Source organism: Symphalangus syndactylus, chromosome 9, assembly GCF_028878055.3.
Source record: "Symphalangus syndactylus isolate Jambi chromosome 9, NHGRI_mSymSyn1-v2.1_pri, whole genome shotgun sequence".
Lineage (NCBI taxonomy): Eukaryota > Metazoa > Chordata > Mammalia > Primates > Hylobatidae > Symphalangus > Symphalangus syndactylus.
Window position 1 is genome coordinate 19,301,383 of NC_072431.2, and position 21,419 is coordinate 19,322,801.

Below are 21,419 nucleotides of genomic sequence, written 5' to 3' on the forward strand. Positions count from 1 at the left end.
CTGTCTCTTTAAAAAAAAAAAAAAAAAAAAAAAAAAAGAGGCCGGGCACAGTGGCTCATGGTTGTAATCCCAGCACTTTGGGAGGCTAAGGCAGGCAGATCACTAGGTCAAGAGATAGAGACCATCTTGGCCAACATGGTGAAACCCCATCTCAACTAAAAATACAAAAAAAAAAAAAAAAAAAATTAGCTGGGCATGGTGGCACACACCTGTAATCCCAGCTACTTGGGAGGCTGAGGCAGGAGAATTGCTTGAACCCGGCAGACAGAGGTGGCAGTGAGCAGAGATCATGCCATTGCACTTCAGCCTAAGTGACAGAGGGAGGCTCAAAAAAAAAAAAAAGAAAGAAAGAAAATATTCAAACAATGGGGGGGAAAGGATTGTAGAACTAGTGGGCATCTATTGCTCTAAAAAAATTTTTTTGTTTTTTTTAAAGACAGGGTCTCACCCTCTCCCCCAGTCGGGAGTGCAGTGGCACAATCACGGCTCACTGCACCCCGAACTCCTGGGCTCAAGCAATACTCCTGCCTCATCCTCCGGAGTAGCTGGAACTACAGATGTGCACCACCATGCCCGGCTAATTTTTGTATTTTTAGTGGAGACGGGGTTACACCATGTTCCCCAGGCTGGTCTCGAACGCCTGACCTCAGGTGGTTACCCATCTCAGCCTCCCAAAGTGCTAGGATTAAAGATGTGAGCCACTGCGCCTGGCCTGCACCAGCTAATTTTATCGATTTTTTTTTTTTTTTTTTTTTGTAGAGACTGGTTCTCACTACATTGCCCTGGTTGGTCTCAAACTCCTGGCCTCAAGCAATCCTCCCACCTCCGCCTCCCAAAGCACTGTGATTACAGGCATGAGCCACCATGCCTGGACTAAAATAATTTTTTTAACAGCTCCTTTCTTTTTTTCTTTTTTTATTTTTTAAGCTCTAAGATTTTCACCATAATTTGCATGATCAGCAATAAGGTGAGGCAGGGCAACCGGCTATATTTACTACTTGAAAATAAAACTTTCACTAATTCAAAATTGCTCATAATCTAGGCAAGAATTGGGATATCTGGTCTTTGCAAAGGGAATTCCTTACACAACGAACAGTGTAGAAAAGAATACTTGCTATATGTGACTTTGCCATACAAAAGCAGGACCATCACTAGGCAAAACATGATAGTGAAAGAGGAAAAACTTAGGCCCTTCCATCAACCAATCTGTAGTGAAATTTCACTCATCACATCTTGGCTTTGGCATTTTTTGCAGGAATAGTACTAGCCTTCATATCTGTACTCAGAATTATGTATATTCAGTAAAGTCTACAACAAAAATAGGTCCTGGCCAGGTGCAGTGGCTCACACCTGTAATCCCAGCACTCTGGGAGGCTGAGGCGGGCAGATCACCTGAAGTCGGGAGTTCAAGACCAGCCTGACCAACACAGAGAAACCCCGTCTCTACTAAAAATACAAAATTAGCCAGGCATGGTGGTGCATGCCTATAATCCCAGCTACTCGGGAGGCTGAGGCAGCAGAATTGCTTGAACCTGGGAGGCGGAGGTTGCACTCCAGCCTGGGCAACAAGAGCGAAACTCCTTCTCAAAAAAAAAAAAAAAAAAAAAAAATACGTCCCTAAGAAAACTCAATAATCCTTTCATTAATATTTTAATACAGATGAATATTCCATAAAAAACATATTAAAAAATTCTGAAATATTTGTAGTGCTAATGTGTTTTTATCCACTGAGTATAGAATCACGGCACAATCTTCATATACTTTTACCTTCACAAGTTCTTTAAATACAGCATGCTGAATCATTTTTCTTTTGTTAAGACCAGATGCCATCTCTTCAAGATCAATAGCAGACCTTTATGATGGTGGTTGGTGATTGGGGTGGGGACGAGAAAATCAGTTAAGAAACTCTAAGAAAAAGAAGCTTCTGCTCCAAAAAATGTACAACATTCAGTCATTCATATTAATAGTCTTCCAATTAACATGCATGTAATTACTACTGATTCGTAAGTCGATATCATAAAGCCATGAAGTATTAGATGCAAGACTTTGGTTTTAAGGATTACACTTGAAAGTATAAATATAAATTTGTCATAATATCACCACAAAGAACTAGTTTTATTTACTTTTCTTGCAGCTTATATATTTTATATATCTTTACAACAGAAATCAGGACTACGTTCTCTACTTCTTTTCTTTCTTTTTTTTTTTTTTGAGACAGAGTCTCACTGTCAGCCAGGATAGAGTGCAGTGGCATGATCTTGGCTCACTGCAACCTCTGTCTCCCAGACTCAAGCAATTCTCCTGCCTCAACCTCCCGAGTAGCTAGGATTACAGGCATGTGCCACCATGCCCAGCTAATTTTTTGTATTTTTAGTAGAGACAGGGTTTCACCATGTTGGCCAGGCTGGTCTCGATCTCCTGACCTCATGATCCACCCACTTCGGCCTCCTAAAGTGCTGGGATTGGCATGAGCCACCGCGCCCAGCTACTTCCTCTATGTCTAAATGCTTACATGCTGGTAGTCGCACAACTAATCTCAGTCTAACAATACAAGGAGAGATGTCTAAAGCATGGTAAGAGATAAGATTCAAGCAGTTAACTGAGCTACCTGTATTGCTCTGTGTGTCTTACCAACTCAGTGCCTCTCCCAATGAATACGATAACAGACCACACACATTAATTCTTCATTCAAATATGAAACGAGAAACCAAAAGGAGAACAAAAGAGAATACAGTCCTCCAATAATGAAGGTTAAGATCATCTTAAGCCTAAAAAGAATAAAATGGCAGTACTTTTCTATGAAGAACCTGAATTGTTAAAAGGCTTTATATATTAAAATACTATACAGTATTTAATCGAATCCATCCAAATAAAAGAATAGTAAAATAGAAAAAAAATATGTAATTAAATGAAAATCACATTTAGTTCATTCTTTGAACCATCATTATGGAAACATACTACACATGCCCTCACCCAACATATGAGCTCCAACACAGCACTTTTCCAGTGCTGCAGAGCAGAAATGATTCCTGATACAGCAAACACTTCTAGTTAGCACCTCTTTCCAGTAAACTAAACTTAACTGTGCCTGTGTTTTACCTGATTAATTTAACTTACTTAACATTTTCTCTTAGTTGCTTCACTAGTTTAATATTAACATCTGCTTCCAACAAAGCGGTACAGACTTCTTTTAGCATAGCATTCAATACCTGAAAATAAAGAAATAAATGAAATTTAAAGCACGCAATGTATCATTTCAGTTCCATAAAAACAATGGTTGATCACTTACACAACCACAGCTTAATAAAATAATACCGCACTACTGGGTTTTTCAGTTAGTTCTGGAGAGATAATTTTATTAAATGTTTAGTCATTTTGTCAAAATAAGAGACCCCATTTAGTTTTACACCCAAGTATTAATTACCACAATTTTATTCCTATATAAAAGTAATTATAGGCTGGGCATGGTGGCTCACGCCTGTAATCCCAACACTTTGGGAGGCCGAGGTGGGCAGATCACTTGAGGTCAGGAGTTCAAGAACAGCCTGGCCAACACGGCAAAACCTCATCTCTACTAAAAATACAAAAATTAGCTGGGCATGGTGGCACGTGCCTGTAATCCCAGCTACTCAGGAGGCTAAGCCAGGAGAATCACTTGAACTCGGGAGGCAGAGGCTGCAGTGAGCCAAGACAGTGCCACTGCACTCCAGCCTGGGCGACAGAGTGAGACTTTGCCTCAAAAAAAAAACGAAAAAAAAAAAATAAAAACAAAACACACACACACACACACAAAGTAATAATAAAGACAATATTCGAGCCAAAAAAAAAGTTACTACAAACAGATGTTGCCTTTGATGTTTTCTACGTTATTGAAGAGCTCCTGTCGCTATTATGTAGTGGTGTATAGTCACAATATTTGCTTTTCTTTTTTTTTTTGGAACAGAGTTTCAGAGTTTCACTCTTGTTGCCCAGGCTGGAGTGCAATGGCGTGATCTTGGCTCACTGCAACCACCGCCTCCCAGATTCAAGAGATTCTCCTGTCTCAGCCTCCCTAGTAGCTCGGATTACAGGCGCCTGCCACCACGCCCAGCTAATTTTTTGTATTGTTAGTAGAGATGGAGTTTCACTATGTTGGCCAGGCTGGTCTCAAACTCCTGATCTCAGGTGATCCGCCCGCCTCAGCCCCCCAGAGTGCTGGGATTACAGGTGTGAGCCACCATGCCTGGCTTAATATTTGCTTTTCTTAAAAACTGGACAACTATGGAAGTAAATGTGACAGAAGAAAGTTACCCAGTCTTGTCGTTTTTACTTAGAGCAGCAGAATACAGTTGGAAAGGAGGCTACCCTTCATTAATAACTTATTATCATCATATGTTTGTTGAATTGCAAGGCACTGCAGTTAAAAGGTCATAAAATTAAAAGTCTTAAGAAAAGATGAGGCTTCAGTCACTCATGTATATAAAGTGCTCACACACTAGAATGTAAACTCTATGAGGGTACGAATTTTAGTCTATTTTGTTCACCACTGTATCTCTGGTGCCAGCAAAAATGTCTGCAAAAACATAGGCCCTCAAATATTTCTTGAATGTAGTCTCTCCTTCAACTCACTTCTTATGCCCTACAGAGAGAGGCTAACCAGTTTTCTCTATCCCTCATTAAGGGGTCTGATAAAACTGGAACTGATCTTTCACTAGAGGGCTTTCTCCTTGTTAATTAGCTAGCAGCACAGGATCAAGAACAGAGAAGCTGCCAATTTAAGCAACAGCTGTTACTCTACTTCCCACCAAGAACTCCTCCCCTGGTTTCCTTTCCTTTCTACTATAAACACAAAGAACATAAGGGCTACACGACAGGGAAAACTGTTTGGAAAGTTGTTTTATATATTTGGAATTACAAGACCAAACAATGATTTAAGTTATGATTTATTATTTAATAAGCAGTATTAGAAAAAGCCCTGTATGAGGAACTAGGAAAAAAAGGTTCTAATCCTGGTTCTTCCAAATAAATAATCACATGAAACTGACTTTTTGTTTCTGTTAAATAAGAGGCTGAACTAAATGATCTCTAAGATGGTCTCAAAATTATTTAATTCCATTAGTTTAGTGTTGAGATCAAATTCCATGTAAGAATTCTACATAAGTTTTCTAACCTCCAAGTTAGAAAGTTTATTTGATACTTAAAACCATTTTCTATGGTAAATGCTATTTTTCCTATTTTATACACTAAGGAATCTAAGGTTTAGTTGCCCAAATTTACATCGTACAGCTGCTAAATAGCTACAGTGGGACTCTAACCAATGTCTTCTAACACCAAATTCAGTACTTTTCCATTGTTGATACAAAATATAAAGTATACTTGTGAACCATAGTCATCTTTTTCAATTAATAAACCACTAAGATACAATCTGTGGGGGACAAATGGAACAAAGAAATATCTTAATACAGCCGGGAAGAAAAGTATTTTAATATGATCTAAGGAGTGGCTTACAAAATCTCCAAAAAACTGAAGATTTCAAAGACAATGAATCAAAACAGACAAGATGGAAATGCTAGCCTTTTATAAAAATGCTAAATAAAAGTCACGAAGAAAAGGACAGATAAGCACAGGCCTAGCCAAGAAGAAAGAAGCAGGGTAATGAAATTTTAGGTCTGTATCAATAAAGAAAACGAAAGTACAGTTCCAGATTTAAGCCACTTTCAAAAAATAAAATATGTTATTTTTACATGTAAGTTAAGGTCAGTTTTTTTTTTATTTTTTTTGGAAAATTCTTTATAGAAAGTTGAAGTAAATTTGAAGTTGTGGTTAATTTCTCAATAAAACACTACTTACTGTATCCACTTTTAGGCTTTTATCTACAAGTATTAAGTCTACATCAAAATACATATAAAAATACAGGGATTATTAATAAGCCATCTTCCCAATGCTAGTGATAATATACAATCATATATATATTTCATACAATATTTTACATACCTCTTCATTGATAATGGTGGCATTGCTCAACGAGCGTAATGCTGATGTTATTTTTCTTCCAAGGTCTGCTAGAACCATCTTGACAGCTTTAAGATGTACTTATGAAGAACTCTAGAGCGGAAAAAAAATTAAGTGAGAATAATCAATTTCATTTCCCATGACTGAAGAGTTCTGAAGAGTATTTAAGTTCAAATTACTCTAGTGTTTAGATTCTGTAAGTTCACCTTCTATAGCTTCAACCTGTGCTTAGTCATGTCACAAAGATAAAACTGCTACTTGGTTATGATGCCTTATATTCGAATACTTAATTGGAATCGTATCTGAATCAGCAAATTTAACATGTCAAATAACATACTTTGAGGAAATAATGACATAATTTCACATTAAATATGTTCTTTTTTTGGCACAATACTTATGAATAACTGAATTATGTATCATGCACATTTTTAAATTAAAAGAGGAAAAAAAGGTGAAATCTCCAGGAATATTGCCTAATTTCCCACATCAAAGGACTCTGCAAAGTATTTTGATTCTTGCTCCTAAGCAAAAAAAAAAAAAAGAAAAAAGGTTTTAATAACTTTTCTAGTACAAAAAAAGCACCTGTTCAGCTATTAGCTATATTGAAGCGCTGTACTAAGTGATTCCACATACGTTATTTCATTTTATTCTTCTAACCACAAAGGAAAGAGGTATATTATTTTACTCTTCATTTTCTTTTTTTTTGAGACAGGGTCTCACTCTGTCACCCAAGCTGGAGTACAGTGGTGTGATCACAGCTGACTGCAGCCTCAACTTCCTGGGCACAGGAAATCCTCCTGCCTTAGCCTCCCAAGTAGCTGGGACCACAGGTGCATGCCACCATGTCCAGCTAATTTTTATTATTTGTAGAGACGGGGTCTCACTATGTTATGTTGCCAAGGCTGGTTCTCTTCCCATTTTAAACCTGTTTCTGATTCCAGGAAAACTCTAAAATAAGATAATGATTTAAGTTATCATTTATTATTAATAAGAATTATTAGAAAAAGCCCTGGATGAGGAATCGAAAATAAAATTCTAATCCTCGTTCTTCCAAAAAATAGTCACATGCAACAGACTTTCTGTTTCAGTTAAGTAAGAGTTCTTCCCTTTCTGGCTCTAAAATCTTACTCTTTTATAAAAGTATTACATATTAGATGTACTTACTACTTGTAAGGATGCAAGGGCTTACGGACGATAAATAAGCAAATATGATTTGTAGTCCCTGCCCTCAAGATGCTTACCCACTAGCTGGTAGGACGAGGCACACAAATGAACACTAAAATAAACACTAAGAGAGAATTACTCCTGTCTGACTGCTTACTAACAGGGACATCAGCTTTTCTTGCCTTCAAACTGAAACACTGGTTCTTTGTGGGTCTCAAGCCTTTGGATTAAAACTACATCAATGGCTCTCTGAGTTCTCAGGCCTTCAGATTCAGACTGGATCTACACCATGGGTTCTCCTGGGTCTCCAGCTTGCCAACTCATCCTACAGATCTTGAGACTTAAGTCTCCATAACGGCCTGAGCCAATTCCTTATAATAAATATATATCTTTATATCCATTTCTCCCTCCCTCTTTCTCTCTATACACACACACACACATACACACACACACACACACACACACACACACACACCCCCTTTATTGATTCTGCTTCTCTGGAACAAGAAAAAAAAAGAAATAGGAAGAAAAAGGCCAGGTACAGTGGCTCATGTCTGTAATCCCAGCACTTTGGGAGGCCAAGGAAGGAGGATCACTTGGGCTCAGGAGTTGGAAACCAGCCTGGGCAACATAGCAGGACCTCAACTCTTAAAAAAAAAAAAAAGTAGCCAGGCATAGCGGCATATGCCTGTAGTCCCAGCTACTTGGGAGGCTGAGGGGAGGACTGCTTGAGCCAAGGAGGTCATGATCACACCACTGCACTCCATCCAGCCTGGGTGACAGAGTGAGACTCTGTCTCCAGAAAAAAAGAAAACAGAAAAGGAAGAATTTTAGACTAAGGCAGAGGGTATAGGCTTTATTAGAAAGACTGAGTATGAATTTGGTCCTGAAATAAGAGTAGAATTTGAGTAAGTGGAGAAGACAAAAGGGAATTTGAGGAAGATGAAATAGCATAAGCAGAAATGGAGAGAGAGGTAAGTCTAGGACATACTTATGCCTTATATATGCACTGTACTTATGGATCACTGAGCATTATTTAGGGGACAGGAAACAAAACATTCTGGTCAGGACAGAGGTGTATACAGTTAGAAGGAAACAGAGATTTCAAAGGGCTCTAAAAACAAGGTCTGGGGAGTATCAATTTTCCAATATGAACAATATTAGCAGAAAAGGTAACTCTTCAAAACAACTGCTTTGGTAACCCTTCCAAGCTAATGTAGTCTAATTTAGTCAACCAAGATTATCCAGACTAGATCCCTTCTACAGAATACACAGGAGATTAAAAATAAGAGAAACAGCACCAGGCGTGGTGGCTCATGCCTGTAATCCCAGCACTTTGGGAGGCCAAGGTGGGTGGATCATCTGAGGTCAGGAGTTTGAGTCCAGCCTGGCCAACGTGGCAAAACCCTATCTCTACTAAAAATACAAAAAAAAAAAATTAGCTGGGCACGGTGGCAGGCACCTGTAATTCCAGCTACTCAGGAGGCTGAGGAAGGACAATCGCTTGAAGATGGGAGGCAGAGGTTACAGTGAGCCGAGATCATGCCATTGCACTCAGCCTGGCAACAAGAGCGAAAGTCCGTATTAAAAAAATAAATTTTGGGCTGGGTGCGGTGGCTTACGCGTGTAATCCCAGCACTTTGGGAGGCCGAGGCAGGCAGATCACCTGAGGTTGGGAGTTCGAGACCATCCTGACCAAAATGGAGAAACCCCATCTCTACTAAAAATACAAAATTAGCCGGGTATGGTGGCACATGCCTGTAATGCCAGCTACTTGGGAGGCTGAGACAGGTGAATCGCTTAACCCCAGGAGGCAGAGATTGCGGTGAGCTGGAGATCGTGGTGAGCTGGAGATCGTGCCATTGCACTCCAGCCTGGGCAACAAGAGCGAAACTCCATCTCAATAAATAAATAAATTAATTAATTTTAAGACAAACAGGAAGATGAAAATAGCTGACTCATTCACCATAGAGAAAGTAAAGAGGTGAGAGGAATCAAAAAAAGGCAGGAAGGGAAAATGCATTCGAGGACCTATCACTGGCAAACAGATATCCCAGGCTGAGATATAAATTAAACACTACACTTTCACTCAAGTACAGTTTGGTAATTTAGAACTTAAAAAAAACTTACTACCAATACTTGATGAAATTGAAAAAAAAAAAATTGCTTACCATAAGATTTTTTTACAATTACATTGTTACTTAACCTGAGAGCCAACTACTTCATGGAAAAGATCCAGGACTTTTTATTTCTTATGCCATACCCATTATACAAAATAATTATTGATCCTTAAATTAATATTCTTCATTTAAGAAATAAGATTCAGATGTTTCAGTTTATATCCTTCACCATGGTGGTACTGGGAGTGATATAACCCTATTTATGACACCACAATTAACTTTTTTAGAAGTCATGTCATAAACAGATCATCCTTCATTTTAAAAAGCTATACTAAGCCAGGCATGGTGGCTTACGCCTATAATCCCAGCACTCTGGGAGGCCAAGGTGGGCAGATTGCTTGAGGTTGGGAGTTCGAGACCAGTCTAGCCAACATGGTGAAACCCCATCTCTACAAAATATACAAAACTTGGCCGGGTACGGTGGTGTACTCTGGTAGTCCCAGCTACTCAGGAGGCTGAGGCAGGAGAATCACTTGAACCCGGGAGGTGGAGGCTGCAATGAGCCGAGATCACATCACTGTACTCCAGCCTGGAAGACAGAGTGAGACTCCATCTCTAAATAAACAAATAAATAAATAAGCCAGACTGGTTAACTTTTTGGGAGGCAAACTCTAGGAAGTGTCTTTATTTTAATTTTTTAAAATTAATTTATTTTAGATTCAGAGGGTACCTGTGTATGTTTGTTACATTGGTATACTGTGTAATGGTGGGGACTGGACTTATACACATATGACCCAAATATTGACCCTTGAACCCAAGAGGTACTTTATCAATCCTCAGTCTCCTCCCAAACTCCCCCATTTTGGAATGGTCTGTGTCTACTACTTTCATCTTTATGTTCATGTGTACCTATGTTTAGCTCTCGCTTATAAGTGAGAACATGAGATACTTGATTTTCTGTTTCTAAATTAGTTCTCTTAAGATAATGGCCTCCTGCTCCATCCCTGTTGTTGCAAAGGACATGATTTCATTCTTTTTATGGCTGCCTAGTTAATTCTTAAATATAAATCTAACTTTCCATGTTAACTGGATGTTTTAAATTTAGAAATTTTAAAAACTTCTGTGAGGTTTTCCAATATATTTTTCCTTCTGTAAGTAGTTACTGGCAGTGTGTATTTTAAAACATTTTTGCCTTAAATTAAAAAAATATATTTTTTATTATGTAATACATGAATACATATAGTTTTAATATATAAAATAACAAAATCTGTCCGGGCCCAGTGGCTCATGCCTGTAATCCCAGCACTTTGGGAGGCCAAGGCGGGTAGAACACTTGAAGTCAGGAGTACAAGACCAGCCTGGCCAACATGGCGAAACCCCATCTCTACTAAAGACACAAAAATTAGCCAGGCTTGGTGGCAGGTGCCTGTAATCCCAGCTACTCGGGAGGCTGAGGCAGGAGAATCGCTTGAACCAGGAGGTGGAGGTTGCAGTGAGCCGAGATGGTGCCACTGCACTCCAGCCTGGATGACAAGAGCAAAACTCCATCTTAAAAACACAAAACACAAAAACAATAAAATAAAATCCTGCATTTCAGAAGAGGAATAAGAACATCTAATAATACCTTTAACTTGGCCGGGCGTGGTGGCTCACGCTTGTAATCCCAGCACTTTGGGAGGCCAAGGCGGGCGGATCACGAGGTCAGGAGATCGAGACCACGGTGAAACCCCGTCTCTACTAAAAAATACAAAAAATTAGCCGGGCGTGGTGGCGGGCGCCTGTAGTCCCAGCTACTCGGAGAGGCTGAGGCAGGAGAATGGCGTGAACTCAGGAGGCGGAGCTTGCAGTGAGCCAAGATTGTGCCACTGCACTCCAGCCTGGGCGACAGAGCAAGACTCCATCTCAAAAAAAAACAAAAACAAATACCTTTAATTTACAGTGTTTCCTCTACAATGTCCAAGGATGATGTGTTCCTGAAAACTCCGTTAGAATTTTGCTTAAAATCTCAATGACTTCCATTGCACACAGATGTAAAGTCCTCAGAATGGACTGTAAGGCCCCCTCCACACACACACACACACACACACACACACACACACACACACACACACACAGACACACACGCACGCATGACTGATTTTAATCATACTGACCTCCTTGCTATTGCTGCTACACATTTCCACCTCAGTGTCTCGGTACTAGCCAGCATGCTCTTCCTCTGCTTGACAACATAACTCCCTCCCTCATTTCCTTCAGATTTGTCCAGATGCCATTTCTCAATGAGGTATTCCCTAATCACTTATTTAAAACTGCAACCCCCTTCCCTTTATTTTTTCCGATTGTTCGATTATCAACTGACATATGGCTTATTTATAGTATCTGTCATCTCTAATCTCACTATTGAAATGTAAGCTGTGGCCAGGTGTGGTGGCTTACACCTGTAATCCCAGCACTTTGGGAGGCCGAGGTGGGTGGATTGCCTGAGGTCAGGAGTTCAAGACCAGCCTGGCCAACATGGTGAAACCCCATCTCTACTAAAATTACAAAAATGAGCCAGGCGTGGTGGCAGATGCCTGTAATCCCAGGTACTCAGAAGGCTGAGGCATGAGAATCGCTTGAACCCAGGAGGTGGAGGTTACAGTGAGCCAAGATCGTGCCACTGCACTCCAGCCTGGGTGAAAGAGCAAAATTCCATCTCAACAAAAAAAAAAAAAGAAAAGAAATTTAACCTGCTTGAGGGCAGGGATTTTTGCCTCTTTTGCTTTCTCCTGTGAGCTCACTGCTTTATCTATCCTCAGCCCTATACAGTAAATCCTTAATAAAAATGAACATTATGAATGAATGAAATGATGTATTTAAGGCCTTAGGGAAAAAGCGAGACCAGAGAACTAAAGTCATGAAAGGCATTGTAAATATCTTTAAAAGCCACTAAAATAAATCAATGAAGACAATATGATGAATCAAAATCGATAACTTGGGTAATTTATACTGTACATTAAATATACTTATTTGTCATTACTTATAATTCTTCAGAATTTCCCTGCCATGCATTTACAACAAGATACTTAAAAATTAACCTCACCTTGTTCTAATATGTACACTAAAGTGAAAAATACCTTTTGTAAGTTAATAGCTAAGCCTAAATCTCAGGTTGGAGTAATCTACAATTCAAGTACATTCTCAAGATTCTCTTGCCTAACTAAAATGATTTATAGAAATAAATCTGTATATGCTAGAATTTCACAAAAGAAGAATCTCTACTTAGATGGGGCTTTTAGAAAGGTAAGAGATTACCACACAGTACTCTCCTACAGTTGAACATCTATTATCTCATTCCACTCTTACAACGATTTTATGATATAAGTAGGATAGGGAATAGAACAGCCATTCCCTGCCAAAAAAAAAGCAAAATGACTTCCCATAGTCCTTTGGCTAGAGTATGAATGATGCTTTAAATTATAGGGTTGAATACACCTTTTGGAAACTGCAAGGACAAATTTTGCTGCTATGCTATAATAGAAGACATCACTTTTTAATCATATTTAAAGATGTATATTCCTCTTTGTGGAGGAGTAATTGCAACGTTCAGAAAGAAATGATAAGTATCACTGCAATCAGAACAGTACATACAAGGACTGATCCTGGCTCGAGTCCCAGGGTCTTCTAACTGGGGTCTGACTAGGATTTGGATAGTGAGCAATGGAAACAGGCTGAAGTTTGGGGTGCCCTAAGTAAGGCAAGCACAGGGCCGAGTATCACACTTACTTGCTGCAGTGTGAAGTACTGGAAAGAGCATAGATTTTGGAGTCTGACAGACTTAGATTCAAATCCTAGCTCTGTTACATACTGGCTGTGTTACTTCGGGCAAGTTATTCAATCTCTGAGCCTCACTTTCCTCACTTGCAAAATGGAGGTAATACTATTACCAAGGTAGTTATCCTGAAGGGCTGTTGTGAGGATTAAATGAGACAATACGTATAAAGCTGTCTTCAAAAACCTAGCATATTAACTATTAACTTCCTTTCTTTTTTTAATGATACCAACTATCTCTCTATTATATGGAGTGTAAGTAAGCTGGAAATTTTCTGAACAATCTTACTGAGTGTCTGTCCTATCATCCAGGAACCACTCCCGGAATCTTTAAAATTTAGTGGCAATTACAACTGCCAGATTATTATTCAACAGAAGCTGCAGTGTCCAAAAACCCACCTTTCTCTACATAAACAATTATAAATATTCCTGCCAGATTTGCCTGATCTGAGATTATATAAACAGAGTCTAATGATTAGATATGTCAAATCCTATTACAACATAATCCCTACAAAAAAGTTCTTTTTTTTTTTTTGAGACGGAGTTTTGCTCTTGTTGCCCAGGCTGGAGTGCAATAGGGCAATCTCAGCTCACTGCAACGTCCCAAGCAGCTAGGATTACAGGTGCCCACCACCACGCCCAGCTAATTTTTTGTATTTTTAGTAGAGACAGGGTTTCACCATGTTGGTCAGGCTGGTCTTGAACTCCTGACCTCAGGTGATCCACCCACCTCGGCCTCCCAAAGTGCTTGGATTATAGACAGGCATGAGCCACTGCGCCTGGCCAAAAGTTCTTTCTTCTAAGTCCTTGTCAATGACTTTTTGAACCAATATTAGCCTCAAGAACTAAATATACTTAGAAAAATCACTTCTACATAGTACAGTCAGCCTTCTGTATCTGGGGCTTCACAACCATGGATTCAACCAACCACAAATCAAAACATTCAGAAAAAAAATTGTCTCTAGTGAACATGTACAGACTTTTCTTGTCATTATTCCCTAAACAATACAGTATAACAAGTATTTTCTTAAGTATATAAATATGGTATAACAACTATTTACATTTTGTATTAGGTATTGATCTAGAGATGCTTTAAAGTATATGGAAGGATGTGCATAGGTTATATGCAGATACTACACCATTTTATATCAGGGACTTGAGCATCCTCTGATTTTGGTCCTGGAATCAATCCCCCCGCAATTCAAGAGATTCTCCTGCCTCAGCCTTCTGAGTAGCTGGGACTACAGGCGCATGCCACCATGCCCAGCTAATTTTTGTATTTTTAGTAGAGATGGGGTTTCACCATGTTGGCCAGGATGGTCCCAACCTCTTGACCTCGTGATCCGCCCACCTCAGACTCCCGAAGTGCTAGGATTACAGGCGTTGAGCCACCGCACCCAGCTTAGTAAAATATATTTTAATGACTAACTTTACAATGTTAATTATGACTTTCAAATTTAGGAATTGTTTTTCATGCTGAATCTACTTATTCCCCAAGGAAATAATTCACCTTTATGTTCTGTGATTACAAAATGATGTATGTTCATTGTAAAAGTTAAAACATTACAGAAATATTTAAGGTAGAAAATATAATTCCCCTAATTCTACCCACTCCCATACCATGGTAACAACCAACAATAATTTGGTATATATTAATATGGATTGTATTTTCTAGGTATATTAATTTAAGCAAGGTTTCCCAAGAATTTATGGTTTTGGCGGGGAGTAAAGAGGGGAGCAAAAATTAGGAAAATTCTTTTGTAAAATATGCTTGCTAATGCTAATAACAGGCTTAAATGCAAAAGGCAGACCACAAAACTGCATATGTAGTAGAATCCATATTTTGTTAAACACAGTCTAAAAACAAGTATTAAAAAATATTAGCCATCAGGGAATTGTAAATCAAAATCTTAATGAGATATCATCCAAATACTTGTACATGAATGGTCAGAGCAGCATTATTCATAATAGTCAAAAAGTAGAAACAACCCAAATATTCTTCAACTTATGAATGGATAAGTAAAATGTAGAATAAAATACAAAGGTATATCAGTAGGCAATAAAAAGAAATGAAGTACTGAACATATGCTACAACATGGATTGATCTTCGAAACATAAGTGAAAAAACCCAGTTACAAAAGACCATGTATTATGGTTCCATATGAATTGTTCAGAATACATAAATCTATAGAGACAGAAAGTGGATTAATAGTTGCTTAGGACTCAGGAGATGGAGTACAATAGGGAATGATTGCTAATAGGTATAGGGTTTCTTCATGGGATAATAAAAATGTACGAAAATTGATTATGGTGATAGTTGCACAACTTTGTAAATACACTACAATCCTTTCAATTGTACACTTTAGGTGAACTGTGTAAGAATTATGTGTGTGTGCGCGTATATATATATATACACACACATATACACACACACACACATATATATATATATTTTTTTTTTTTTGAGACGGAGTCTCTCTCTGTCACCCAGGCTAGAGTGCAGTGGCAAGATCTCGGCTCACTGCAACTTCTGCCTTCCGGGTTCAAGCGATTCTCCTGCCTCAGCCTCCCGTGTAGCTGGGACTACATGGAGTGCCACCATGCTCGGCTAATTTTTTGTATTTTTAGTAGAGATGGGGTTTCACCTTGTTAGCCAGGATGGTCTCGATCTCCTGACCTTGTGATCTGCCTGCCTTGGCCTCCCAAAGTGTTGGGACAGGCTTGAGCCACTGCACCCAGCCAAGAATTATATTTTAATAAACTGTTAAAATAACATTTGTTATCTCTGGATGATGAATAACTAGCAGTTGTTTTTTTTTTTTTTTTTTTGAGACGGAGTCTCACTCTGTGCCCACTGGAGTGACAATCTTGGCTCACTGCAACCTCTGCCCTCCGAGTTCAAGCGATTCTCCTGCCTTGGCCTCCCGAGTAGCTGGGATTCCAGGCGCCTGCCACCACACCCAGCTAATTTTTTGTATTTTTAGTAGAGATGGGGTTTCACCATCTTGGCCAGGCTGGTCTTGAACTCCTGACCTCATGATCCACCTGCCTCAGCCTCCCAAAGTGCTGGGATTACAGGCGTGAACCACCGTGCCCAGCGATTTTTATTTTCTTATATCTTTTTCTAATTTCCAATTTTTTAGTAATGACTGAGAACATTATTTTTTAAGTCAAGGGAAAATTATTTTCCAAAGTGCTCCTTGTGAGAATTAGAGTGCAACTAGTCAACAGACTAGAGGTTGGGATGGAGCTGCCACTTGTATTCATTTACTCATTCATTAAACACCTACTATGTACTCCAGAAATTGTCCCAGCATGAGAGAAGTTCTAACTCCTAATCAAATATAACAGTTTAACACAAGACTCCCTTCAAAAGATAAATTATGCATCATACCACCTCTGCCTTAACTTAGCACCAAAGGTTATATTCAATTATATCAAGAAGTATCAAGCAACTTTCTCTTCATTAAAGTAATTGTTTTTCAAATTTTAAAACTCATTTTATGCAAAATAATATCACAGCACCAATTTATACTTTTGCAGCAAAAAAGGTATACCAAAAAAAGTCAATTAGCAACAAGAGGTAGTAACTCAAAAACACTGGGAATCATTTCTTTACGATACTTTTTGGCTATGAGGTCAACTATAAAAAGAATCTTTACATAAAATGCTACCAATTAGAAAATTAAAAAGAAAATCAAAAGAATTCCTTGGAAATGGTTGGCCTTAAAAGTTGAAAAGAAAAAGGAAAAGTGAAAAATAAAAAAGGAAAAGGAGGGATAAGAGGCATATGCTCAAGCAATGGGTTATTTCAATGACATTTAGATAATGCCTATCAGTAAAAATTAAATGCTCAGACTCTCCAGAGATAGTAAGGTAAAAAAGTTTTACCTTAGCTTCATCTAAATTCTTAATCTGGAGTGCAAAATAAGACATTTATGTTTTGAAAACTTTCACTAGCTACACTGACGTGCAGCCAGGGTTCCTAATCACTACATTAAGTATATTTAATAACACGTCCCAAAGAAAACAACGGAATGAGAAATCTGTTCTATACCTTAAAAACATCTTTAGACACAGTGTAACAAATACATTGGAGGGAAAAAAACTGAAGAGCCAGGACACTACATGCACCATACTCCATAAGGCTAGTTGAGACAAGATGTGGCCTTGAACTAGAGAAAAAGACACTAGGGTTAAGGGCTAACTCATGAAGCAGAATCTAATGACCAAATGGTTATGGCAAGTGAAGGAAAAAAAAGGCAAAAATGATTCCAATATCTCTAGTTTTTATAACCAGATGGCTAGTGATGCCATTAACCAATGAATGGAAGGCAAAAAGGGAAGGTGGTTTGAAAGTCAGAAAGAGGAGTTAATAGAGAAAAGGTCAAAGGAACTTAATGTATTATTTTTAATATTTCACTTTTCATGAAGGATGTGTACATAGATGTTCATTTTATTATCCCTCCAACTAGCTGGGACTACAGGCGGCGCCACTAAGCCCGGCTAATTTTTGTCTCTTTTGTTGAGACAGGTGGTTTCACCATGTTACCCAAGCTGGTCTCGAACTCTTGAGCTAAAGCAATCTGCCAGCCTCAGCCTCCCAAAATACTGGGATTACAGGCGTGAGCCATTGCTCACAGCCCTTATAATCCTTTTAAAAATTTAACCTACTTGTATCACAAAATTCAACCAGAGGTCAAAACTCAGAAACGCACTGAGAATCACTGCTTTTATACACTTTCGTATGTGTGACATATGTCATAGTGAAAAAAAAAAACAAAAAACGGAAGGTGAAGACAGTGCATTTGGTTTTGGACCTAATGAGTTTGCAGGTTTTAGGGGAAAGTACAGAACTATCAACTCATGAGATGGAGGCTAAAGAATAAGGTTTAGGTAGGGCATGGTGGCTTACACCTGTAATCGCAGCACTTTGGGAGGCTGAAGCAGGCGGATCACTTCAGGTCAGGAGTTCAAAACCAACCTGGCCAACATGGTGGAACCCCATCTCTACCAAAAACACAAAAATTAGCTGGGCGTGGTGGCGGGCGCCTGTAATCTCAGTTACTCCGAAGGCTGAGGCAGGAGAATCGCTTGAACCTAGGAGGTGGAGGTTGCAGTGAGCCGAGATGGTGCCTCGGTACTCCTGTCTGGGCGACAGAGCACATAGGGTTTGGAAAAGAACAAGGTTTGGAAATGAAAAGAATAAGGTTTGGACATGGTTGGCACATAGGGACAATGCAATGGAAGCAAGCAAGAAGCCTCGAGGAGAGCCTGTGGAAGACCATTTGGGTTATAGCAATGACTGAGGAACAACTAAAAGGACGGCATTAACCAAGACTGAAAATAACCAAAGGGATAGAAGCTTTTACTAATTCCCTTTCCCTTTCTCCAAGGCACATAGGAGAAAATCAATTTTTAAAAAGCTACATTTATGGTTATCTTACTGTAATCCTGTGGCAGGTCCAGAATTTCCAAATAGATGGGGTTAGAGGAGTAATCTGGAAGGAAGACTTGAAGACGCTATTGCATAGTACTCTACATTAAGGTGGAAAATACCAGTTGGCCATATCAAAAAACTGAGGAAAAGCGATTTGAGGGAAATATTTCCCTCCCCTTTGGCACCACGATTGCTATGTTCTAGGAAGTAAACCAAACCAAACCTCTTACCTAATCTCCTTTCTTCCTCATAAGAAGCCTATTAAGCAGATGATAAAATTGAGGCTAGCTTGGAATAGAAACTGGCTCAGGGTCACAAAGCACCTAAGGAGCACTTTAGCTCTCCCACAGCTTTCTACAGCTCTTTATATGTAACTAGTGTTTCTCATTACCCATCTTGATATAATGTGTATTTAAGTGCGTTAGCTTCTCAATGGCAGAGTTAGTGTTACTCATTTCTGTATCCTTGTAGCCAAGAACAAGTATATATTTTGTTAAATTAAGCATGTGAAAGAAGCAGGTGAGGATAGCATGAAGAAAGCCATCAGGGGAAAGTTTCAAGAAATGGATGGTCAGCAGCGTCAAATAGTACAGAGAGAGCTATCAGTCTATCTTAAATCATCATTGGCATTCAACTGATATTCCATATTCGTTTACTGAACGTCTACTACACGCAGGACATTGTGTTAAGCACTACAAACACATAGGAAAAATAAAAGTCTGTTACAAGTAAAAGGATTTTCGGGGAAGTAGCCTCATCTAAATTCTTGCTCAGGAAAGCAAAACGAAGAGTCAGGCCTGCAACTGCCTGCATCTTATTTGGCTCAGGTAAATCGAGAGACAACTCAAAAGAGTCACAGCGCATCTTTCATAAAACTTCTCATGGAAGACGAGATAAAGAAGAGCCACAGAAACTCAGTCTCGGTAACGATGGCCGGTGGCCAGGGAGGCGGACTTCCCCCGGAATCTCTCGCCTCCTAAGCAGCGCTGGGGCTGCCCCTAGCTGCCCCTCCATAGTCCGCGGCGGGAAAAACCAGACACTTACCGCAAAAGACACCGCTAAAGCCGTGGCCCTAAGGGGCCGGGAATTCCTTAGCGAGGCCCCACGCCGTCGGAAGAAACCCAAGAAACCTGGGAGCAGACAGACAGGTACAACCCCACAACCCAACTTCCCGACCTAGATAAAGTAGGGTCCCAACGCCAAGGACCGCGTCGTCAACTCCCACCAGCTGGAAGACCGACGGAGCACCACCGAACCTTCCGCCCAATGAGGAAACGTCACCACTCCGCGTAGTCCAGCCTTTCTAGGAGAGGATCCACTTCCGCTTCCGGGGCACACGCCGCGTTCCTTCTACGCGGCTCCTGAAACAGTTTAGATGTTTATTTGCTTACACTGGTTTTTGGTTTCAGTTTCCTACCGCTGAATAACTGCAGTAGTAAAGTTAGTGGTAAAATAGGAGGCTGTCTAGGGACGTGATTTCGGGGAAGAAATCAGGCCTCGACGAGCCACCTTAAGAAAAGTGACTAGGCGGAGCACTCCCAGCTAAGAGCGGAAAAATGAGAGATGGAGGTGTGACTGAAGGCAGGGATCCTGGGGCGCACGTGAGACCTCCGTAGAGGGGCGGGGCTTAGGGCTTCGCAGACTAGAGGCTTGTTCCGCGGAAGGTGGGGGCGGTCTCTGCTTGCGCATGCACAGTGCCAGCCAGTGCCTGCGCGGCTTGCTCCTGCAAGGTAAAATTTCCCACTGCGAAGCAGGCAGGGATGCTGCGGCCGCTTCGCGCTGTGGCTCCTGCCGACCGCCAGGCGCTGCTACAGTGGATGCGAACTACCCGTAAGTGTAAGTGACCAGAGCCAGAGGCAGGCGGTGGGGGCAAGGATATGCTGCAGGCGCTGACTTTGAGAACTTAGGCGGGGTGAAGCCAACAGCCTTCCTTGGGATCGTTGTGCTGGTCTCTGCTCTCCTGGGGGGTATATTGACCAGGGCTCAGAGTGCTCTAACGGAAAAGCGAGTTAGTTGCTCGCCACACGTAGAGACCAATTAGCAAGAGCGAGCCCTGGCATACAAGAAGAGGGATTTTATTTCCGAAGCCAGCCCGCTTCGCTCTTGGAGCAAAACAGCGGGGATTTTATAAGGTACGAGAGGAAATGAGCAAGAGGTCTCTGCGAGCTGGTGCCTTTCTGAGCAGAAATAAGTTGTAAAAGTGGCCAAGTGAGTATGCTTTTTGCTTACCCTTCTGAGGCGACCCCTGGCGGTGGGAGTTGCGTCTTGGATCTCGTAGATGAATTTGCTCTGTAGAGAATGGTCTGGTGAGGGGAGTTGAGAGGTTATTTTGCATTTCAAAAAGGGCTAAGTGGGAAGTGTAGTGGGGAGGGGAAAAGAGGGGAAAAAGTAAACTATCTCTTGGAAAATGGGGGTAATCGGATACAGTACCACTTGGAATTGAATGTGGGAAGACCTGGTTCTGAGTGGTTTGTGGGTTTGCAGCAGACTTCGGACAAGCCTTTAGAGCTCCTTGTGCCTAACCCTTTTTCTGAAAGAAAATAGAGGGTTAGCCCTCCTCCCCATTACTCCCACAAACTTGTTAGGATTGGTACGTTGCCACCTGAAAAAGCACTTTGCAGGAGAGATTTTAGGCTGTAGCGTTAGTAGGAAGTGTTAAAAGAAAAACCTTAGCCAAGTTAAATTTAACAGTTTGAGCAAAGAACGATTCGCGAATCGGGCAGGCTCAGAGAGATTGCAGCGCAGCCAAGTGTTGAAGATTTATAGACAGAAAAAGGCTGCAGTGAGCTTTGATCCCGCTGCTTCACTCCAGCCTGAGCGACGCAAGACCCTGTCTCTTTAAACACACACATTAAAACTGAGGAAATGTGGTAGCTAGATCTAGTTATTGAAAA

General features: G+C 40.3%; 1 protein-coding gene across 7 annotated transcripts in view; it reads right to left on the reverse strand.

Annotated features, from left to right (window-relative positions):
- SRP54 (signal recognition particle 54) overlaps positions 1-20,102 on the reverse strand; it is a 46,264-nt gene extending 26,162 nt beyond the window's left edge. For 2 of the 7 annotated variants that reach the window (XM_055291525.2, XM_055291522.2), the window contains exons 1-4: positions 19,570-19,872; positions 5,974-6,084; positions 3,118-3,209; positions 1,768-1,852 (exon numbers count right to left, since the gene is read on the reverse strand). In XM_055291525.2, the coding sequence (XP_055147500.1) occupies positions 1,768-1,852; positions 3,118-3,209; positions 5,974-6,051 (255 nt within the window). In that variant the 5' untranslated portion in view covers positions 6,052-6,084; positions 19,570-19,872. Of the gene's footprint in view, positions 1-1,767; positions 1,853-3,117; positions 3,210-5,973; positions 6,085-19,569 lie in introns of all 7 variants that reach the window. The other 5 variants (XM_063645931.1, XM_055291523.2, XM_063645933.1 and 2 more) reach the window with 5 other exon arrangements.
- Positions 20,103-21,419: the final 1,317 nt, after the last annotated feature.